The sequence below is a fragment of the Bidens hawaiensis genome, unplaced genomic scaffold (assembly GCF_021521415.1).
Source record: "Bidens hawaiensis isolate Kalapana, Puna unplaced genomic scaffold, B.hawaiensis_p1.1 tig00022162_1, whole genome shotgun sequence".
Classification (NCBI taxonomy): Eukaryota; Viridiplantae; Streptophyta; class Magnoliopsida; order Asterales; family Asteraceae; genus Bidens; species Bidens hawaiensis.
The window spans coordinates 71,663-92,082 of record NW_027493436.1 but is presented as its reverse complement, the minus strand read 5'-3'; the positions used below and the strand labels follow the sequence as shown (position 1 = coordinate 92,082).

Here is a 20,420-nt window from a genome sequence, read left to right as displayed (position 1 = left end):
TATTTAAAAAAACACACATTAATTAAAAAAACACATTAATATCTAAAAAAAAAAATAAAGTACTAAAAAAAACATTATTCTTATTCTCCGGCTTGGTCTTCTTCGATCAACCTCTTCCGGATACGTTCCTTTTGTTTTTCCATCAGCATTTGGTCGACCGGATTTAGGTTACTGAAGTCTCTTGTAAGGAAGTCCAAATCTCTCATTCTTTTTTTTTCTTTTTGTCATTAGAGACCACCTCCATGGTTTTGTTGAATTTATTGAGGGATTCAACAAGATCGGTGATGTTTACGGCTTCCCCCTCAGCCGGTTTTTTCCCCCTGGCGTCCCTTCCCAATGGCCGCCTCCTCGGCGGTGAAGACGTTTCCTCCCCCGCAACGTTTAGGTCGAATCCAACCCGGCAATCCGACCCGGCGGAAGTGCTATACGCTCCAGACGAACTAGTTTTAGTCCGTTTCGGCCCTACTTCCGCATCAAGGTCCGGCGCCACCAGCTCAACCCACTTAGAACACCTTCTCAACCTCTCCCACACCTTTACATCGTCCCACGTCTTCACCGTCCCATACCTCCGCAGGCACTCCTGCTTCCACTCTTCGACAGTGAAATTATAAACCGCCAAATCGTCACTGCCACTTGGTCTCATACGACCGGCGTTCCTGTTGAACAGATTAGTAAACAAGCCGACAAATTTTCTGATTTCGGTCCACCGACCCGAAATCATATCGGCGTTCCGCTCTGTACTCCCAACGAGCGAATAGAACGTCTCCCTAACCTTTGTCCAAAAGACCTTGCTCTTTTGGTAGTCCGCTGCAAAATGCATATATAAATTTATAAGTCATTTAACTTTTTTATTTAACTTTTTTATTAAAAATCATTTTTAAAAACGTTAAAACAATTACCGCAACGCCGATCCTCAGAAATGACTATCCAAGCCCGACACAGGGCTTCCTTCTCATCCGATGACCACGGAGTGGTTTTCCGTTTCGTCTTTCCAGTCGAAGCCGAACCCGACCCGTCCGTTGCAACTTGTTTTTTCCGGTGGACGCGTCTTCTTTGTCCCGCAGCTTCACCTTCTGGTTCTTGTGTCTCCGGAACAACAAAGTTAGGAGACGGTTGTATGTTGGATGGTTGAAAGCCGGATGATTGTTGCGACCCCGAATAAAACATCGGTTGGTCCGGTGCCGACCATAAATCGTCGTAACTGTAATCTGAATCTAGGTTTGGGTACCAATTTCCAGCCATGTTTTTAAAAAAAGGTTTGGAAGATGGGGTGATTTTGGGTTTTTTTGAGGTTGTGGTAAGTATTTTATGTGATTTTGGGTGTGGTATGTGATATTGGGTTGATATTGGTTTATATAGAGAAATTTTTTTTTTTTTTTAATAAACTTAAAGAGCCAACGGCTCTATTTCTAAGCCCCAACGGTCATGCACGCATTCCCAAGCCCACTTTACGCCCATTTTCAGCCGTGACTGGCCTTGCGCCCGCCTTGGTCTGCGTGCTCGCGCCCCTTTCGCGCCCCTCTCGCGCCTCGGTGGTGTGGTGCTCGCGCCCCGGGGCGCGAGCGGATGGGCTCACGCGCCCCCTCTCGCGCTCCACACCCCTCAGCCTTATATCATCCCCTTTGGTGGTTGTGAAAGACCCAAAGGGTGTATCATCGATTAACTGTAACTTCTGGTGTATCAGATCAATCGCTGGTGTATCAGATAGATCAATAAATATCTGGTCTCTTCCACAGATCCAAAACCCACCCTAAATTCAATCACTTATTTATTTATTTTAGGGTTTTGATGGGTAATGTATTTGTAAAGAAGCCCAAGATCACTGAAGTTGATCGAGCCATTCTTTCTCTCAAAACCCAGAGGCGTAAGCTTGCTCAATATCAGCAACAGGTATCTATTAATCAATTACACTTTCACTAAACTCAATTATTATAATTGTTTATGATGGTTAGGGTTAGGTTACGAGTGTTCATTATCGAATTAGCTTTGATACCAAGTATCACTTTTAGGCGGAAAAATTTATGTGTATCACACGAGACTAAGTCGTAATCATTTTTATACATTAATAAGACAATTACTAAATGTCTGGATATAGCCTTACAATTAGGGACACGCATTAGGGAATTGGCACCTGCAACTGACGAGAACTACACCTGCTATTCTACTGCCTACTAGTTGCATGGAGATAAAGACGAAACAAAATAAATGTAAGTAGAAAATGTATGACATGGAGTACGCGTGTTTGGATGTCATGTATCTGTCTGTGGTGCCCTGTTGAAACGTCCCTACTCATGTACAAGGATGTTTCAATAGGGCAACACTGACGCGTGCCCTCAAAACGCGCCGTGGTTTATGGCTTGCATTTCTTTTGTTTTCTCTTTTTTTCCATGTTATTAGTAGGTTGTGGATTAGTGGGATTAGTTTCCTTTAGTTGCAGTAGCTAATTCTCTTATGCTTATTTCTAATTGTGAAGTTATATCCAGTCATAAAGTAATTGTCTTTTTCTTGTATGAATATAATTTAGTTTTAATCTCTCTTGTGATCGTCCTAACGTTTTCAGCCTAAATTTGGTACTCATTAAATTTGTTGTTTCTGCAGCTATAATTTGCCAAAACCTAATTAAGGTGAAATTCTAGAGCTCTTGTATCATGCAATAATTTTCTAGTAGTATATTATATTAGTGAACTATCTTTGCCCCATGATGTTGGATATGAATAAAATGTGTGTGGATAAAAATATAAGATACCATATGCATATATTGACATCTTTACTTAAGCGAGTACATGTGAGGTTGGTGCCAAAGGAGCTTAATGAAACTTTTATAAATTTAATAACTTTGGAAAGGTTTTGGGTCAAACATTGGCCCTTTCGAGTGTATCGAGTTTCACTTTCTTTCTCTAGAATTCTAGGATACTGAAAAAAGCTAAAGGCACTTACGGTCCTTATGGAGTATAGTGAGTGGGTAATTGGTAATAGGTAATAGTGAACAATAAGAAGCGGTTTTATAGGATTATTACCATGCTAACTTGTACATCTAGCTTCTAGTTGGCGTGCTCGAGGTAAAGATGATTTAACGTGGACACATTCTTGAAAAAATTGTTGCTTTGCAATTGTACATGTTACTTTTGGTGTTTTGTATACGTGTTGAGTGACCGTTAATTACCATTTTAACCTTATTCCTAGACCCTCAAATCAACTACGTAAAATTTAAGCTTGTATTTGTAGCTTGAAAAAGTAATTGAAGCTGAAAAGGAAGCTGCAAAAGAGTTGCTACGTGAAAAGAAGAAAGAAAGGGCGTTATTGGCACTAAAGAAGAAGAAAGTGCAAGAAGATTTGTTGAAACAAGTTGATGCATGGCTTGTTAATGTTGAGCAACAAGTAAGGTTTTTTTTATATTCTTAAGTTTTATATTCAAATATAAAATAGAAGTAACTAACAGTGTTGTGTGTTTAGTTGGCAGATATTGAATTAGCAAGCAAGCAGAAAGCCGTGTTTGAGAGTTTGAAAGCGGGAAATAATGCAATGAAGGCGATCCAAGGTGAAATTAACTTGGATGATGTTCAAAAACTGATGGATGATACAGCCGAAGCCAAAGCATACCAAGATGTGAGTTGTTTTTCTGTTTTTATATTAGACTTAACTTTTAGGGGCAACTTTATATAATCGTGAAAAGTTGCATTATGTTGTATTTACCCAACTAAATAATTAAACATCAAACATAATGTGAGTTGTTTTTCTGTTTTTATATTACACTTCAAATTTTGTGTTTTGCCTATTTCATTAAATACGACTTATGATATGACCATTATACCCTTCTCTTTCTTCTTACACGCCAAACTCAAGTTCTGATGCATGTTTTGAGATAAAAGGGTATAGATGTCGTAAATTTGAAAATAGGTATAGTCAAATCTGCAACAAATATATATGTTAAAATTGGTTTCTCGTCATCATTGTTTGTAAATTCTACCATATGGTTGATATTATGTTTGCTGTTTTTGGTAAATAACCTTTTTATTATAAAACTAAGGGCTTGAGTCCAAATTTTGAGATGCTTGTTTTTGGTTAGGAAATCAATGCAATCTTGGGAGAGAAGTTATCAGCCGAAGACGAAGAGGATATTTTAGCAGAATTTGAAAACCTTGAAGCTCAGGTATGTTTTAGTTCGTTGTATTAAATCCAAACTTTATCTAATTATTGCTCCTGTATGAAAAAGCAATTTGTCAAATGTATTGAAAGCTGCCTTAGAAGTGCCAAAAACACAAATGTTGCGACTATCATAGGACACTGTATAATGGAAGTTTTCAGTTTTTATTGGATGATTAGAGTATTGTTGATTGTTTTTTAATATAATATGGAATATTATTTGTAATTTAGACCGTTATTGCGTTGAACCTGAACACTAGCCATATATTTTTACGTGTCAAAGACACAACCATAACCTGAACATACTTAAAACAGTGTAATGACTGTAATCCGAACACAATTTTAACCCATTTTTCTAAACGAGTCAAATGGGCCGCAAATGTGTTAACTGGGTCATAAACGCTTCTTCTTTGATTAATATTAAAACCAGTTGACACGGTGATAGGCTTAAGTAAACGGTTGACATGTTGACAGGTTTCAATTAAAATTAAACAGGTTGACATGTTAACTGGTTTAATTGAACGGGTTAAACACTTGAGCACAACCCATTAAACTGAACAGGTTGGAAGGTTAACCCGAACATGACTTGTTTGATAAACGAGCTAGAGATGTCAACCCAAAACCTGATTACATTCGTGTCATGTCAGGAATTTCCATCCCGATAAAAAATGTTGCTTTTTTACTTAGATCAGAATGTGCTAATGCTGTATGAGTTGTGTTATCGATATCGCAAACATTTTATTAAATTTCAATACTGAATGTTGGTGTTAGTATCTTAAGTTTATTACTTTTTTTGTTGCTACAGATGACAATTCAAGATCTGCCAGAGGCTCCTGTTTCCACAAAAGATGAAGATGAGTTGGAGCTACCTGATGTTCCAACAAAAGCACCTGAAATTGTTGCTGATAAACCTCAAGCTGTGAAAACAAAAGGTCTTTTCTTTATCTTATATTATTAGTTATTTTATATATAATTTTCTATCGAACTATAAAATAGAATATCACCCAGAACCCATTTTTTTAAATACTAAAGTGTAGCTGTGCAATAATGTTTCAACGCGGTTAGCACGTTGATCTACATCTCACATTCATCATCAAGAATCTATAAATAATCTTCAAAAAATTGGTTTTATCATTGTATATATATGTATGTAGCAGCTTAGATCAAAATTAGACAAAATGATGTTTTCTGATCTTTCTTGCATGGACAAAATAACAGTTATGGAGGAGCCTCTACCTGCATAAGGCGTTGACCAACATTGACTACCAGAATACTTGATGATACGTGATAGCATTTGATGCAGCTTATCGACATTTTTCTTGTAATCACGATCTTGTCTTGTGATCATAGTCATTTCATTTGTGTTTATATGAATGGATACAAGAATTATTGCAATTGTCTTGTTGCAGGATTGCATTTTAAGTAAATTGTACAGTTTTTATTGTTTTTGTATTTGTATGAAACTGAAACTTGATACTGAATAATCTTTTTATTTGCTTAAAGAATTTCATCATAAACCCTATACACAATGTGTTCTATAATCATAAATTCTATACTAAAAAAACATAAATCAACAAGAACACTCGGGTGGCTCATCCCTGCGTTTATTCTTCGCCTCACGATCATCAAGACAATCCTGATAAACATAATTCGAAACCCCCCAAATCCCCAAAATAACCACCACAATCTTGACACCAGTCAATGAATGATGAAACGCGACAGCAGCAACCAAAGGCGATAAACATAACGCAAGAGTGCTAACCACATTTGAAAACAAAGGTGACACCACAAAGATCAAACCAACTGCACCGACCGAACATATCTGCCACGCGACAGCAGTCCAAATCAAAGTCATGGCATATGACAAACTCCCCTCATCAAAAGTCATCACTTCAACCTTCAACAACTGCCACTCACCGCTAGCAAAAAGACCCACGATTGCCACACACGACGCAACAACAGAAGTGCAGATTTGCAACTCAAGAACCACTGCAAAAGTTTCTTTCTTGATAATCTTTTGGAATGAAAGCCGTGTGAGCGAGAGTAAAAGAGCGTAAAGAGCTGATGCACCGAATGTAGCCACAAAACCAAGGGATATCTTAGCCTGACTCAAGGGTCGGCGACTTGAATGGTCACCAACACCAATTAAAGTGACGGATAATGTAAGAATAATAATGGAGTTCAAAATCAGCATTGTGCATTTTTGGGAATTTACGAAAAATGAGAAAAATGCGCAGAATATTAACTGAGTTGCACAAATGCGCGAGTAAGTAGAGGTTGATAAATATGCTAGTCCTACAGAATGCAATAAATTGTCACACGCAATAAGGAAACCGAGTCCAGCATAGACTGACAGGACAATATTCATAGGACATTTGGTTGTGGGTTCCTTAATAGAAGGAAAAAGAATAAAGGGTATGAAGAGGATAGGGAATCCCGCGTTTTGGGCAAGAGTGGCAGCCCATTTACTATGACCACCTTTTTCATAATAAAACCTTAAAAGAAGTAGCGCGACAGCTTGACCAACGAGGAGGAAACCGATATTAAGGAACACTAACAACCACCATTGCAATCGTTTGAGGGCTGTGATTGGTGGAAGGCTGGATTTAACTTCGTCTTTGGCTGCCTTTGGGTCTTCGTTATCTGTTTCAAGAAAGAAAGAATCAAAAGTTGAATACGCGTTTTTACACCATATTAAAGAAGGGATAAAGACGAAACATTCTAAGACAAACATGTTTAGATAATGCAGTAACATATGATCCCTCATACCAACCAATATTATTTGTTTTGGTTGTCAGAGTGGAAACTTCCCAAAATGTCGCCCATTTAGGACTGCTTCTACATAAGCACACTTAACTATGGATGTATTGCGTTATCCATAGTCAATATGTATGATCCGGTATCTCTCATGTGAACGGGACATGTGGGATTTTCATGAGGTACCAGGCATAATTTGAATAAATATGAAGCTTTAAGTAATAACAACCATCAATCATTACAAGTTTTGATACATCAAGATCCAAATGTTCAGAACACTACAATATATTTTTTTCATATAAAGTACTTCAATTGACTTTCAAAGTCAATATTGGCATTAATCAAAAAAATTTATCCAATTTAGTAAACCATAAACTACTCAACCAAAAAAAAAAAAAACTTATAACAGAAAAATGTAAAACAGCCAATTCTGACCCACCAAAGTAAAACTGTAACTTTAAAAAATTCAACTTCAACCCACTTTCTCATTATATTCAATATTAAAAAATTTCCAATATCCAACAAATAACCTGAATCAGTTTTACATAAAAAAAATTAATCTTTTAACTTCACTCCAATAAGTGTAAAATAAGAAGAAATCCGGGGAAAATGAATAAAAAATAACGTGCATACACAACGGTTATAAGCCTCACTAAATTGTAATAATTTTGGATTTAAATCGGTTAATATATATATACATTGGGAATTTGGGACAGATTACAAAAAATTGGTACATGTATATGGAATGAAGATCCATGAATGTAATGGATATATAGATACAGATATATACATGTATAGAGAGAAAGAGAGAGAGAGTAAAACCTGTCGTGTTTGAAAGATCCATCAAGTTTAGAGAGCGATCTTGTAAATTGTAATGGAAGTGAGAACAACGAAAACTGTATTATTATTATTATTATGTTTGGTTTGGTTGGGTGGACAATTCATATGAACTTTTGCTCTTGCATTGCATGTATCTAATTATGTTGAGGACATATTTGCCCTCAACCACTCACAACATGTATTTTGTTTCTTGTTTATTCTTTTTTTTTATGCTATATCAAACTGTATATTTCAAATATTACTTTTTCTTATTTTTTTTCGTTAGTTTCTTTCTAAGCAAGTATATAAGTTTGATATCATCATGTGTGACATAGTGATATTTTTCAGAAGTTCGATTCTCACTTGTGTCACTTTTAGTCACTTTTAATGAGTTATGATAATGAAAGATTTAAACTAGTTATTATTTATTACACATAGATATTTGCAATTTTATTTTGTTACTTATAAATCAAAACAAAATGCTTTACACTTAAAAATTTACAAAATATACAAGTATAATTTCTTATGCTTTGCATTATTACATAGTAAACTAATGCTTTCATTAATTTTAATTTTGGTTGCCTAAGTGTCTCACTCCTAGCCCTAATCGTGCATTATACTTATATCTTTTGTAGAGGTATGTTACGTCACATATATAGACTAAAGAGGCATATCACGTCACATTATATAGAGGTATATTACGTCACCAAACATATTGTTACAAACATTCGAAATGGAGGATATTAACAGAGAAGTCAATATCTTCCTTTATTCATGCATTATGTTGGAAAGTTGGAATCATAAATTCACATAATTAGTTGCGCAGTTCGAATTCCCCTGGGGCAAAATACGTAATGTTAAACAGCCCAACAACAGTGCTATTCGCGAATTGCACCGGCGCCTGTAGAGTTCCACTTGAAGGAAGTGTTGCATTACAAGCCGAAAGTGGTGTAGCAACAACTACCCTACAAGATGTTAAAAGTGTGTTTAAAGTAACAATAATTGGATTCACGATGATTCTAAATGCTCCCATTCTATTTGTTATGGCCAAGCCTCTCGGAGTTATTCCACCACATGATAGTTGGACCACAGCATCTGCATGTGAACAAGAAAATGTATAAAAATCACATACTGGTTACCATTTTACGTTTTTTTTATTTATGTTTTGATACACACATTTTAAGTCATATATTTCAACTGTTAATTAACTAATGACTTATTCAATAAATTAAAACAAATTTAGAACAAGTAACTTGGAGTGATCTATCTTTTTGTGTCACATGTAAAGGTTAATAAAGAAATAGAAGGGTTGTGAGAATGTAACTTGTTATAGAACAAGGGTTCTTTATTTGTCATTCAAAGTTAATATTTAACTCACTTGTTATAGCTTAAAGAGTTGTTTTAGAAACAATAAATATAATGCAAATGACATGATAGTAATTTGCTTACTAACTTCGGTACTATACATTTCCTATTTTAGTTTTGTTACAATTTAACACTATATAAACTTTAGGATATTAAACTTTAAAAAGCCTCATGCAAAGGTTTCATTTACCTAGCTTGTGCCTGAACTCTTAAGTAGTTTTCAAATTTAAACCTTTTTTTTTAAATGCAATGGTTTAAGGTTTATATCTTAACTAAGGATGTAAAACATTTTAACTAAGCACTTCCATCATGCTAAAAATACAGATAATCAAATTGGTTTAAGGTTTATAGAACATCTTAACTAGGATATAAAACATTTGAACTATGATAATGAATGAAGCATTTACATCATGCCAAAATAGAGAGAATCATTTGGTTAACTGGTTAAGCATGAAATAAAACTAATTGAGTTGTTTAGTTGTTTATTAGAGCTATCTTTAGGACTAACTAATATATACTATTTAAAAAAAAAAAAAACGTACCGTAACAAAAATACTCCAAGGTGTCCCGAGTTGTTTTTTCGGCCATCTTTAAATAATCGTCGTTGATGTCGGTCGTGTTTCCGTAGGCGAGCACGCATACGGCTGACGTAACCTTCTGAATAGCCGTGAACCCTAGCGTCCCTCGAGCGTCAGGCTTTTGCTTAAAGTAATCAAACTCACGCTCCAAATCATTGGTGATGCGCATAAATAAATTTTTAGACATCCGAAAACGACGCCTAAAGGTCTTCGGGTTCTTGTATCTCGGCGAGTCGCAGAAGTAATCCGCCATCAACCGGTTGTTGGCTTCGGCACGATCTCGTTCGATATATGCTCTTTTTGAAACGGGGGGTGGAGAGCTAATCGCACCCGTAACGGAATTCATATACTTTGTCGCGAGCATAATCGCACTCGTAACCGCCTGTTCCTCCTCCACGTCCTCGGCTTGTTGGTCGGGCCCGAAAAACTGTTTATATATAGATGGAGGATCCATATATAGTGAATTTTGTGTAAGGAATTTTTATAGAGTTGAAAGAGAATTTTTATAAATTTGATGAGGTTTGATTGGGGGATGAAATGGTTTAATATATAGGAAATATTATTTTTTTTTAATTCTCCAACGGTCAAAAAGCAACGGTCAAATTTTGATTAATGTGCCATTCTCCGCGTTTTGTATACAACGCACACAAAATGGAAATCAACATAACGCGGGGGGGGGGGGGGGGGGGCGGTGTACCCCCGCGTTTTGCTTCATAACGTTGGTGGCAAAGCCACCACTACGGGTGGTATTAGTTGGAATAATGATCTTACTTGGGAAGGGAGGAGTTGGGATTGTATCGTTAGCTGCCACACTGCCATTCACAGAACATGACACATTTCCATTTATGTTAAAACACATTAAGAAGAGGAAGACCAGGTAATTGCGCTTCGGCTTGTGTTGCCACAAAAACAACGACCAAAAGGGTGATTAAGACGACAAATTTCATTGCCATTGATGCAAAAGAGATAGCGTGCTTACAAACAATGGCCTGATGCAAAACTTATCATGAAAGCTAGCTATTTATTAGGGAAGCCAAAGCACACAATATCTTAACTTTCAAATGTTTGAAAATGAGAACATTAGTTATTAATGGTTATCAAAGAAATGAAGAATTTTGTGAATCGAACTGTAAATTGAAATTGACTTTACGTATGGTACCATGAAGGTTTTAGTATAAATCAACACATGTCGTACGCTTATCATGAGTTTTCTCTTCATATTATAATTACTCATGAATTCATGATAATATTGCTGAGTTTTGTCAACAAAAGCATTTATTTGTTTGTCCTCTGTTTATTTGTTCCTTCATGTTTACAATACCCTCGTATATCCTTTTAATAAGTATGATTGGTTTTATACACGTGTAAAGTGTAAATAAGCCGAGTTTGAGCCCGTTTTATACGAGTATAGCTCTTTTATCTTAAGTTCAAATTATGTATAACAAAGTAATCCAAGTATTAGTTCTCCTAGTCATCGCACAAGATGTGATTTTCTATTGAATATTTTTAATAGTAAACTTCAGGGTCGTCCAAACTGTCTGTCGCCCGCTCATAAATTGTTTGAAAATGCTCGCTCGTTTTTTAATTTGATTGTAAACAAGTCGATTTGCTTGGTTCGGTTCGAGCTTATATATTTTTAATTTATATTATGTATATGTATATATGAATAAATATATAAATACATAGACACATACCCATAGATATAAGTATATACAAATTTTAAACCCTTTTAATTTTCTCTATCCTGTTCATTTCATAGTTTCACTTGTTCACTTCAAGTTTTTAGGTTACTAAAAGTTTGTTTACATATTCATGATATCTCACTTCAAACTTCTTTCTTATAGAAAGTTACAATTTATTACATGCTTGTCTAATGACCACTAATTATTTTACAAAATATTTTATTTAGAGCTTCAAACTTGTTTCTTATTGTAAACTTTAAAGTAAAAAAGAAATAAATAATGCTTGAAAATCACTCAACGTTCGATAAAAAATGCTCTGTTTGATTTTAGCACGGTCGATTTTCAATCAGTTTGAAAATGAGTCGTTTGGTTGTCAAACGAGCCAAGCAACATGCACTCCCTTGCTTTGTTCGGCTCGGCTCGTGAAGACTTACTAATAACAAGTAGAGGTGCAAAAAAAACCCTAACCCAGAACCAGACCGAAAAAAAAACCTGAAATCGACTTTTTATACACGAGTTTTTACCACCTGAACTCGTACCTGGCCATACCCGTAGGGTACGAATATAACATGCATTTCAGTACCAAACTCCGTACCCGGAACCAGACCCGATATTTTCCTGGTGATACCCGAAAACCGGAACTTATTTTGTACCCGAAACTGGGTATTAAAAAAAACCCGATTTGAAAATGTAATAATATTTAGTGGGCTTTGGGCCGAAGATGTAGCCCAATAACACATATAATAATAAGTTCCAATATTATTCATTCAGGCAAAAGCAAGACTGCAAGTGAGAGAAGATCAAAAATGGCGTCGGCGTTGAGATCAGCAATCTTAGGGCACCTACGAGTCCCCGTGGTGGCAGCAGCTGCTAACGGATCCAACCTCCTCGCACCTCTATGGACCACTCACCGGACCACCGTCCGCTCAATGTCCTCTCACGACGACCATCTGGAGAAGACTCAAGTCATTGATCGAATACTAGATATCGTCAAGAGCTTCCCTAAAGTCGATCCTTCTAAGGTATTGTCATTCTGATTGTTTTCTGTTTTTGTTTAATTCAGTTTTTAGTTTTAAATTAGGTTAGAATATGAGCTGAATCTGTTTAGTTATAGTTTGACCTAGTTTTATAAGATCGGAGAAATGATTCGAGTTATTGCATAGTGTTGTTTGAATTAGTGATAGGCTTTTGACTTATGCGGCCGAATGTGAGTGTGCTGTTGTTTGGATTCAAACTCGATGTCTTGCGCCTCAAGGTGAGGCGGTAACAAAGTGAGTTTGAGGTGACACCTCAGGGGGTAAAATTGTATGTACGTCTCTTCATGGCCGATGCGATAAGACCTGTGAGCTGGGAGAATAGTGGGGGATTTAGCCATTTAGGTTGATATGTTGATATTGCAATAAGATTGAGGCGGTTACAGAAATTTGAATTTAAAATGTTAAGAGAAAATAGAGAGAATAAGAGGAGATTTAGGACTGAATTCATAATTTCATCTGCTACAGTTACAACATTATAATTATTTGTGAATTTTTTTCTTTGATTTTTCTTTCATATTTTGTGTTGAAGTTTTTCACCTCTTTTTTAAATCAATGCCACCTTTTTTAGCATTCGTTACTCGTTTTTCTGTCATCAATACCTGAAGTCGGAGTCGTTGAGGAAATAACACCCACAAGCTAATCAACATTTTCGAATAGTTTCTTGATTGGCTTCTTTTACCTTCATCGTGATTCTTACAACCAATAGTTCAGGTGTTTGTTTTAGTGAGATTTTTTAATCAAATATGTAGTTATCAACCTGATCACTCATTTCTAGTTGTTGGATTCTACTTCTTGTTGTTAAGAAGATTCAATGGCATTCTTATTTGTGTTATGAAGCTTTTTGATGACCAATTAGAGAACACTTTCTTTTCGTCTACCTTGCGTTTGGTTGAACGATGATATTAACTCCAGCAACATCTTTGTTCACAATCTGAAAGTCCTCATCAATGAAGAATGTATATTATTCTTCATGGCTGGTTTTTGGTTATGGAAGATTGGAGATCATCTAGGAGGGTGAGAAGAAGGGTTGCTGAAGACATAGAAGGTTGGTTAGTATGGCGTGGAAGCTGGAGTTAACACATGACTTGTATCGTGCCCAAGTGTCTTGTTGTTTCATCTAGGCTTTGTACACCTTCGGGCGGAACTTGACATTGATTATGCTACAATCGTCAGTGGAGAGGCGCGATGAACCAAGTTTCATGTCATGATGGAAGTCTCATATCAACACCACCTTTTAAGCCATACTAACAAAGTTTCAATCTCTCCAGGCATTCCCCTCACCCACCCACTCACCTAGATAAACACTGTTGACCGCTCCGTCTACACCACCAGCAGTTCTTGCAGCCACACTACATCCTCATTGGGTGTAACATTCTCTCCACCACTCTCACACACTAACTTGAATATGCTGGTCAAATGGACCGCCTTCAGAGTTGGCGTAACTCCTCATTGTTGCTTGTTTTCCACTTTTCCTTATTAGTTGATTCTAGATTAGTGGGTTTAGTGGCATCATGTTTGTTTGCCTTTAGAAAGGTGTCACGGGTTGTTTAATAAATGAATGAATTTGATGAATTAAATTGTAAGTTTGTTGAAGAAACGCTGGTTGTCATTTCTCGAAACCATAGTTAGTTGTCCGGCCCTTAGGTTTTCTAAACTGGATATCCAAATCATATACACCTGTAAACTTTTGTCCTTGGGTTTTTAACAACATAAGGAAAACATTGTTGGAATCAGCATAGAAATCTTTTAGAGTTGTGATTCTTAGTTTTTGAATTGTGTTGTCTACTTATTGCTTCAATGTGGGTGCTCTTTATTCTTAGAGCAATTTCTCTCCTACGGTCATTCGACTTGTGTGCCACGGGTTTTGACGAATTGCTTCCTAAGATAAAATGAAGCAACGTGTGTAGGATTGTTAAACATCTCTTCCACAAAAGAGAGATTAACCCAGACGGACTAGTGAACGCAACAAGGATTTCTTGTATGCAAATGGGGTTTCGTGAGCAACCAATTATTTGTATTGATGGTAAAATAAAGTAGAGATTGGATTATAAAAATATGTGTAAATTTGGTCATCGGATGATTTTGTGGATATTGGTTTTATAAAACCAAGTGAGTTTTATTTATGAGCTACAAGATACCCCTGTATCATAATTGTAACTTGTTTGAAAAGTGGCTGACGTTTTGTAAATAAAGTACTTGTGTCGTTTACCAAAATGGAGTGTCGCTTCATGATTTAATGTGATAAATGTTATTATAAAAGTTACTCAATTTCCTGTTGGTTCCCTTAATTTGCATGGGCGCATTAATTCAGTTAAGAAACTAAGTTGGCATTGCACAATATTGTTACCATTATTAAATTATGTATCAAATAATAATTATGGGAACAGATCTTACTGCCACATATCTTTTTCCATGCATGCATTTCAAATATGTATGAATCATATTTTTCATTAAATCATAATACACAATATATAATTTCATAAGATCATCTGATGATCAAATTTACACAACGAATATTTTCCAATCTCTCCTTTATTTACCAAATATACAATTGGTTTGTTGCTCGAGAAACAAACATTTGTGTACAAGATATTCTTGTCGCACTCTCTACGTCGTTAGGATTAATCATTCTTTCGTGCAAGAGACGTTTAACAATCTTACACACGTTGCTTCGTTGTATCTTGGGAGGCAATTTGTCAAAACCTGTGGCACGCAAGTCAAACGACCAAAGGAGGTGACGTTGCCTTTAAGGATAGAGAGCACTCGCCTTAAAGCAATAAGTAGACAACACAATTCAGAAACCATTAACCAATACAAAGTATAATAATCTGGTACTGAAAAAACTACATCATAAAGAATCGACTCGCAAGCTCTTGAAAATCACTCAGATATGCAAGTATATAATCGTGTTATTGTTTACTGTCATCATATGCAGGTGACTCCTGAAGTTCATTTCCAGAAAGATCTGGGGTTGGACAGTTTGGATAATGTGGAGATCATAATGGCCATTGAAGAGGAGTTCAAACTGGAGATCCCTGACAAAGAAGCTGATAAGATCGACTCTTGCGCCCTTGCGATTGAGTATGTATACAATCATCCCATGGCTAGCTAAAACGTATCTGTTTTCGGTTTTGGCCTGTTTGCTTTTGCTGTATACGAGTTGAAGTCAATCCTGAAAATAATTAGAAGCATTTGTGACTTCATCATCATCCTTGCATGTTTGTTAAAACTAAAGTATGCTCAAACATGATTTACCAATGTTTTTGGTTGTTCTAGAATCATTGTTGCAAGACCCTTGTTTGTTTTATGAGTTGGGTATGGATATCAGTTTTTAATTATGAGCCATATAGCTAAATGTGTCTTGTGGAAACTGGAAACCATAAACCAAACCGGATATGGCCTGTTTGGCGGTTATAACTTATTATATATATTTTTTTATAAAATCTATAGATTGTATAAATAGTTTTAAAATGATATAGATGCTTATGAATATAGCACATAGACGTAACTGCAAATTTTAAAAATGAAAAATAAATAAATAACAATGGTTGCACCGTTGGCTGGGTTTATGCTGTCGGTTGAAATTGTCAAAACTGAACCTTACAGATCTCAAACCGGTGGATAATTCGGTTTGTTTTAGCGGTCTGTGAACGCTCTGTTGTGTCGTCATCTTCCTTTGTCTTTACTACAAGACGAAGGTTAAATATAGCCAATTACGAACCTAAACACAACAAAAAATTCTTATCCGCTATTGCTAGTTCTGCTAATCAACATCCAAAACGCATTACGAGTTTGTCGATAACTAAATACATTTGTGTCGCCAAAGATTTTGATTCCGAATCCATAAACCAAACTACGTATGTTACTGAGGTATAAGATTAGTGGATAATATCATGTTTTAAATGATTTGAAAAGATGCTTAAATGTTTGAAAGCCTACTCGAAGAGGGCAGTTGTAGTTTATTTATTCTTTGGAATAATTAAAAAAGAAATTCTGAGGTATATTTTATGAAATGCAAGCGAATCAATTTTAACGCAATGGGCATCGGAGTGAGACAGTATTTAGAATAGGGTTTCTAAGGATTTGTCAGATCGATAAAATCAAATTATTATGATTAGTTCGCTCAACCAATCAGCCGACCAACTTAGCTGGTTCGGTTTGTTGTATACTAACTGTGGTTAGCTGTAATTGCGATTGATTTGATTTGGTTTGGTTGAAAGAATGCCTGAAGATAAACAATTGAAGTAGTTAAACCAGAAAAGGTAACATATGGCCAGAAAACAGCCTTGCTCTGATGATAGACTAAAAACCATAAAGTGAATAAAGGTATGCGGATTGCACAAATGTGGTATGACCAATTGGTCTAGTGGTATGATGTTTACCCTCCCACGGGTGTTATGGTGGTAGGTTCAAATACTTGCAAGGGTAAGCCGTAAGGTATGGTACAATTGTGGTGTTAAAAAATTGAGGCAATTTATGTCCCTACAAAGTTCTAAAATAACATATTTATATATTCCTATTTAATAACCATAATATCATATATGTCCATTTTCATTTATTTTGTTTAAACCAATCTAGAGCATTACTATTCTAGCCTTAATTTAATTTCTGTTGTCATTCCCTCCCGTTAACAAAGTGGCCTGCCATGAACAAATCAACGATAAATTCATTTCTTCTTTTCTCTTTCCCGCTCTCGATCTCAGTCTCCTCGATCCTTCTTCACCACAACTCTATGGCTCTCTCTATTAACCTACCGGGCTCTTGTGCCATTTTATTATTTTAATAAAAGAGGGTTAACGAAAGAATATATATTTGAAAAGGGTATATTTGTCATATTGATAATTATAGACCCAAAGTTACTATAATTTTCAGGTCAACTTTTGAGAAATTACAGATAATTCAAATTTTTGTAATATTCTGTCTTGAATGAAAATGAAATATGAAAGCCCAAAGTAAACCTCGATTACAGAAAAAACTTGTCAAGTCGGAAAAAAAAACGCCAAGAAAACTTTTATGAAATAACGAACAGTGGCTATGATAGCTATGTGTTGTATGATAAAAGTGATTACTCAACCACAGCCAGCAAGTCAGACGCCTTGCAGAAGCAGTGCCTTCCTTCTGCTCCAAGATCCACCTGTTGCAAGTCACACAATGTCACAAAGGGTATTTTGGTGGTCACTTTAACTACCTCTCGAGATTAATCCACAGTCAAAAGTCCAATAGTATATCACGGGATTGACGTATGTTAATTAACTCATGAGCCAAGAGTTGGTGGTTTAATGTGAGTACATACCTCATAGGCATTAACATCAGAGAAAAGAACCTGCAAACAAAGTAAACCCCATTGTCAGTTCATAAACGACACTGCCACGACAAGGTGCCATGGATGATGGCAATGAGCCAGGTAATGGTAACCCCGATCCCATACCCGTCTGGTACCCGTTACCTTTTGTTAGGGTTCACCTAATCCCATACCCGAATACCTATCCAGAATGTTACTTGGTTCACGTTTTTTGCCATCCATATTTCTAATTGCTATATATATACCTTTATATTGTAGAAAGTATTATGCATACCTTTTTCCCAGCCTCTAAGTCCCCTACCTCGGTACCAACAGCAAGAATCTGGAACAGATACAGAAGACGCCATAAAATATTTTGTTTTAAACAAAACATAGGAGAAACAAAGTGACTACTCACCTCTCCCATAAGATAACGTTCGAACTTGACAGCTGATTTCGGCAACAAAACTCCACCAGCAGATTGCTGATTATGAAGGGAAATTTTTCAATCGAACACAATTTAGGACGTTAATGAGTTAAATCTAGTTAAGAGTTTTTTCGCAGATATGCCTACAAGACTCATAATATTAGGAAGTTCCATACGCAGAATAAAATCATTATACGGAACAAAATGTCATATGCCCATCTGTTTGATATGAAATGTCATGAAACATATGTGTTGCTTTGGTGCCAAATTGATCTTAAAATAGTAGTTCTAGGGGAGGCAATCGTGTCAGATTAGCAGGTTGACGGGTTTCGACCTAGTTCATAATCAACCCCACGTGGCTAAAAGGCATACTTTAGTACTGTATTTGAGGGTTTGACTATCAACCAAGTACCTAAATACAGCTTATTAAGATAAAGTTGAGAAGACTTGCGATCTACAATAAATCTAATCGATATCTCAAAACGGTTGCTAGTGAGTAAAAAGATGAAATATCGAAGAATTTTTAAAATAAAAACTAAAAGCACCGACTGTTTTCTAGAACCCAAAATAAAAAGGTTATCGTTTGGGGATAGTGGGATTAGATAGTTTTCAATAACATCAAGTAATTATTATGTTGATTCAGACAAAAATTATCAAAAATACATAGAGCATAAAATCAAGATTACTCAAAAAAAAAAACAGATTACATATGTGAATTGCACAAAGCCACAAAGGGTAATTGTATATTACTGTGTGTATAATAGGATTAAATATGGGCTATATATACAAATTTGTTAATTAAAGTTAAATAAATAAAAAGTCTAATGTGAGTCTGCAAGCTAAGGACGGAGAACAAACTGTGACTTTGATTGTAAATAGAAAAATCTAGGAGTAGGTCAGGGATTTGTAAAGTTACGGTCGTGAGAGGGGTTTAAATGTCACTAGAACTAGCCTAATAGCATAGGATATACGAAGTTAATAAGTAATATTAAGCTTTGAAAAATGCCACTAGACTCCAACAGTAATATAATGATCAAATATTCAGATAATATAAAGTCACTAAATGTTGCTGGAAGGTTATCCATAAACAGAACTTGACTGATCCTCAATCGATCCAAACATCAAGAAGTAACGTGACCGCAAATTATGAGCTATCTGAAATATGAGCTTGCAAGTTTAAGATGTTTTTTGCATTAATGTCCACGAATTTAAACACAAGATATCTTACCTGAGGTAGCTCCTCCAGACGAATTAATACTCTGTCAGCTTGTGGCTTAACCTGTGAGCACACAGTAATTACAACCCAATGAATATAAAAAAAACTTAATCGATTATCATACTGTATAGGGGATGTTTATAAACGAAATCAAATCGGCAGGTTTGAGATTTATATTTTCCAGTTCACGGTTTAGAACCTGGAATCATCTTCTAACAAGAACATGTCGTTTAACTTTACTATTTAGTTTTTTTTATATGCAATTATGCATTTGTTTAAGTATCATATCCATGAAAAAACCAGTCCTGGCTACAAATTCAAATTTGGTCTTCAAACCGATTATGTTTTCTTGATTTCCAACCCGATTGGACCAGAATATTTGTATTCGAATTATAAATTTTAATCATTATATACAGCATTTAATCATTCTCATAATACTGCCTATTCAACTCAACCAGAATTCCAACAAAATTCTAATTCCCAAATTCGAACTAGTTTTCAATAATCAAAATTCAAAAAAAAAAAACCCAAAAACCGATTAGTCGAACACCTCTAGTGGCCGGGGCCTTAAACACCCCTAAATTATTGTAAATTAGAAAACTTTCACCTCTTTCAACTGGAACTTAAAGTTAAAGTGCCCTATAAAGTTTGTAAATTTATTAAAATTCTTAAACTTTCTTCAATAAATACAATAAACATTTTGAATATCTATCTGAATTCAAACATTCAGAAACTAAAGAAACCAAAAAATCAAAATGATATTAATATTCACAAACAATTACCTTGGAGGGTTCATACTTGGCTGCAATTGCATTAGCCTTGAATGAATTCCTTCTTAAACCTATTCAATCAATTAAAACGAAGATTGGGGTTATTAATTAATAATAAATTGGTGGAAATGATAGAAAGAAAGAGTAGAATAATTCAATAATAATATACATAAAGAAGTAGTGGGTTTAGTAGAAACTGAAGGAGAATGAAGGTCTGTAGTGAAAGATAATAAGGGTTTAGTTGATGTTAGGAAACTGGCCATGGATAGATAAGATCAAAGCTTCTGTCTTCTTCAGAGAGAAAGAGGAGAGGTTTAGTTTAAAAGGGTGTGTTTGGGATTGCTT

The 20,420-nt window shown here is 35.6% G+C and overlaps 4 protein-coding genes across 4 annotated transcripts; 2 read left to right on the top strand and 2 right to left on the bottom strand.

The window, feature by feature from the left end:
• Nucleotides 1-1,704: 1,704 nt before the first annotated feature.
• LOC143564788 (vacuolar protein sorting-associated protein 20 homolog 1-like) lies at nt 1,705-5,565 on the top strand. The gene is made up of 6 exons (XM_077051962.1): nt 1,705-1,890; nt 3,226-3,378; nt 3,454-3,606; nt 4,067-4,150; nt 4,949-5,075; nt 5,362-5,565. Exons 1-6 carry the CDS (start codon nt 1,789-1,791, stop codon nt 5,385-5,387), a joined length of 645 nt encoding a protein of 214 aa, XP_076908077.1. The 5' UTR covers nt 1,705-1,788; the 3' UTR covers nt 5,388-5,565.
• A 132-nt stretch (nt 5,566-5,697) lies between these two features.
• On the bottom strand, nt 5,698-7,744 carry LOC143564787 (putative purine permease 11). Its single transcript, XM_077051961.1, has 2 exons — nt 7,723-7,744; nt 5,698-6,786 (listed from the first exon to the last, which is right to left on the bottom strand). The coding sequence occupies exons 1-2, from the start codon at nt 7,742-7,744 to the stop codon at nt 5,714-5,716; spliced, it is 1,095 nt and encodes a 364-aa protein (XP_076908076.1). The 3' UTR covers nt 5,698-5,713.
• A 4,369-nt stretch (nt 7,745-12,113) lies between these two features.
• LOC143564786 (acyl carrier protein 1, mitochondrial-like) lies at nt 12,114-15,688 on the top strand. The gene is made up of 2 exons (XM_077051960.1): nt 12,114-12,366; nt 15,317-15,688. Exons 1-2 carry the CDS (start codon nt 12,151-12,153, stop codon nt 15,491-15,493), a joined length of 393 nt encoding a protein of 130 aa, XP_076908075.1. The 5' UTR covers nt 12,114-12,150; the 3' UTR covers nt 15,494-15,688.
• A 1,599-nt stretch (nt 15,689-17,287) lies between these two features.
• LOC143564785 (10 kDa chaperonin 1, chloroplastic-like) lies at nt 17,288-20,344 on the bottom strand. The gene is made up of 7 exons (XM_077051958.1): nt 20,245-20,344; nt 20,088-20,146; nt 19,318-19,368; nt 18,081-18,146; nt 17,958-18,005; nt 17,675-17,704; nt 17,288-17,515 (listed from the first exon to the last, which is right to left on the bottom strand). The coding sequence occupies exons 1-7, from the start codon at nt 20,336-20,338 to the stop codon at nt 17,447-17,449; spliced, it is 417 nt and encodes a 138-aa protein (XP_076908073.1). The 5' UTR covers nt 20,339-20,344; the 3' UTR covers nt 17,288-17,446.
• Between the last annotated feature and the right edge of the window lie 76 nt (nt 20,345-20,420).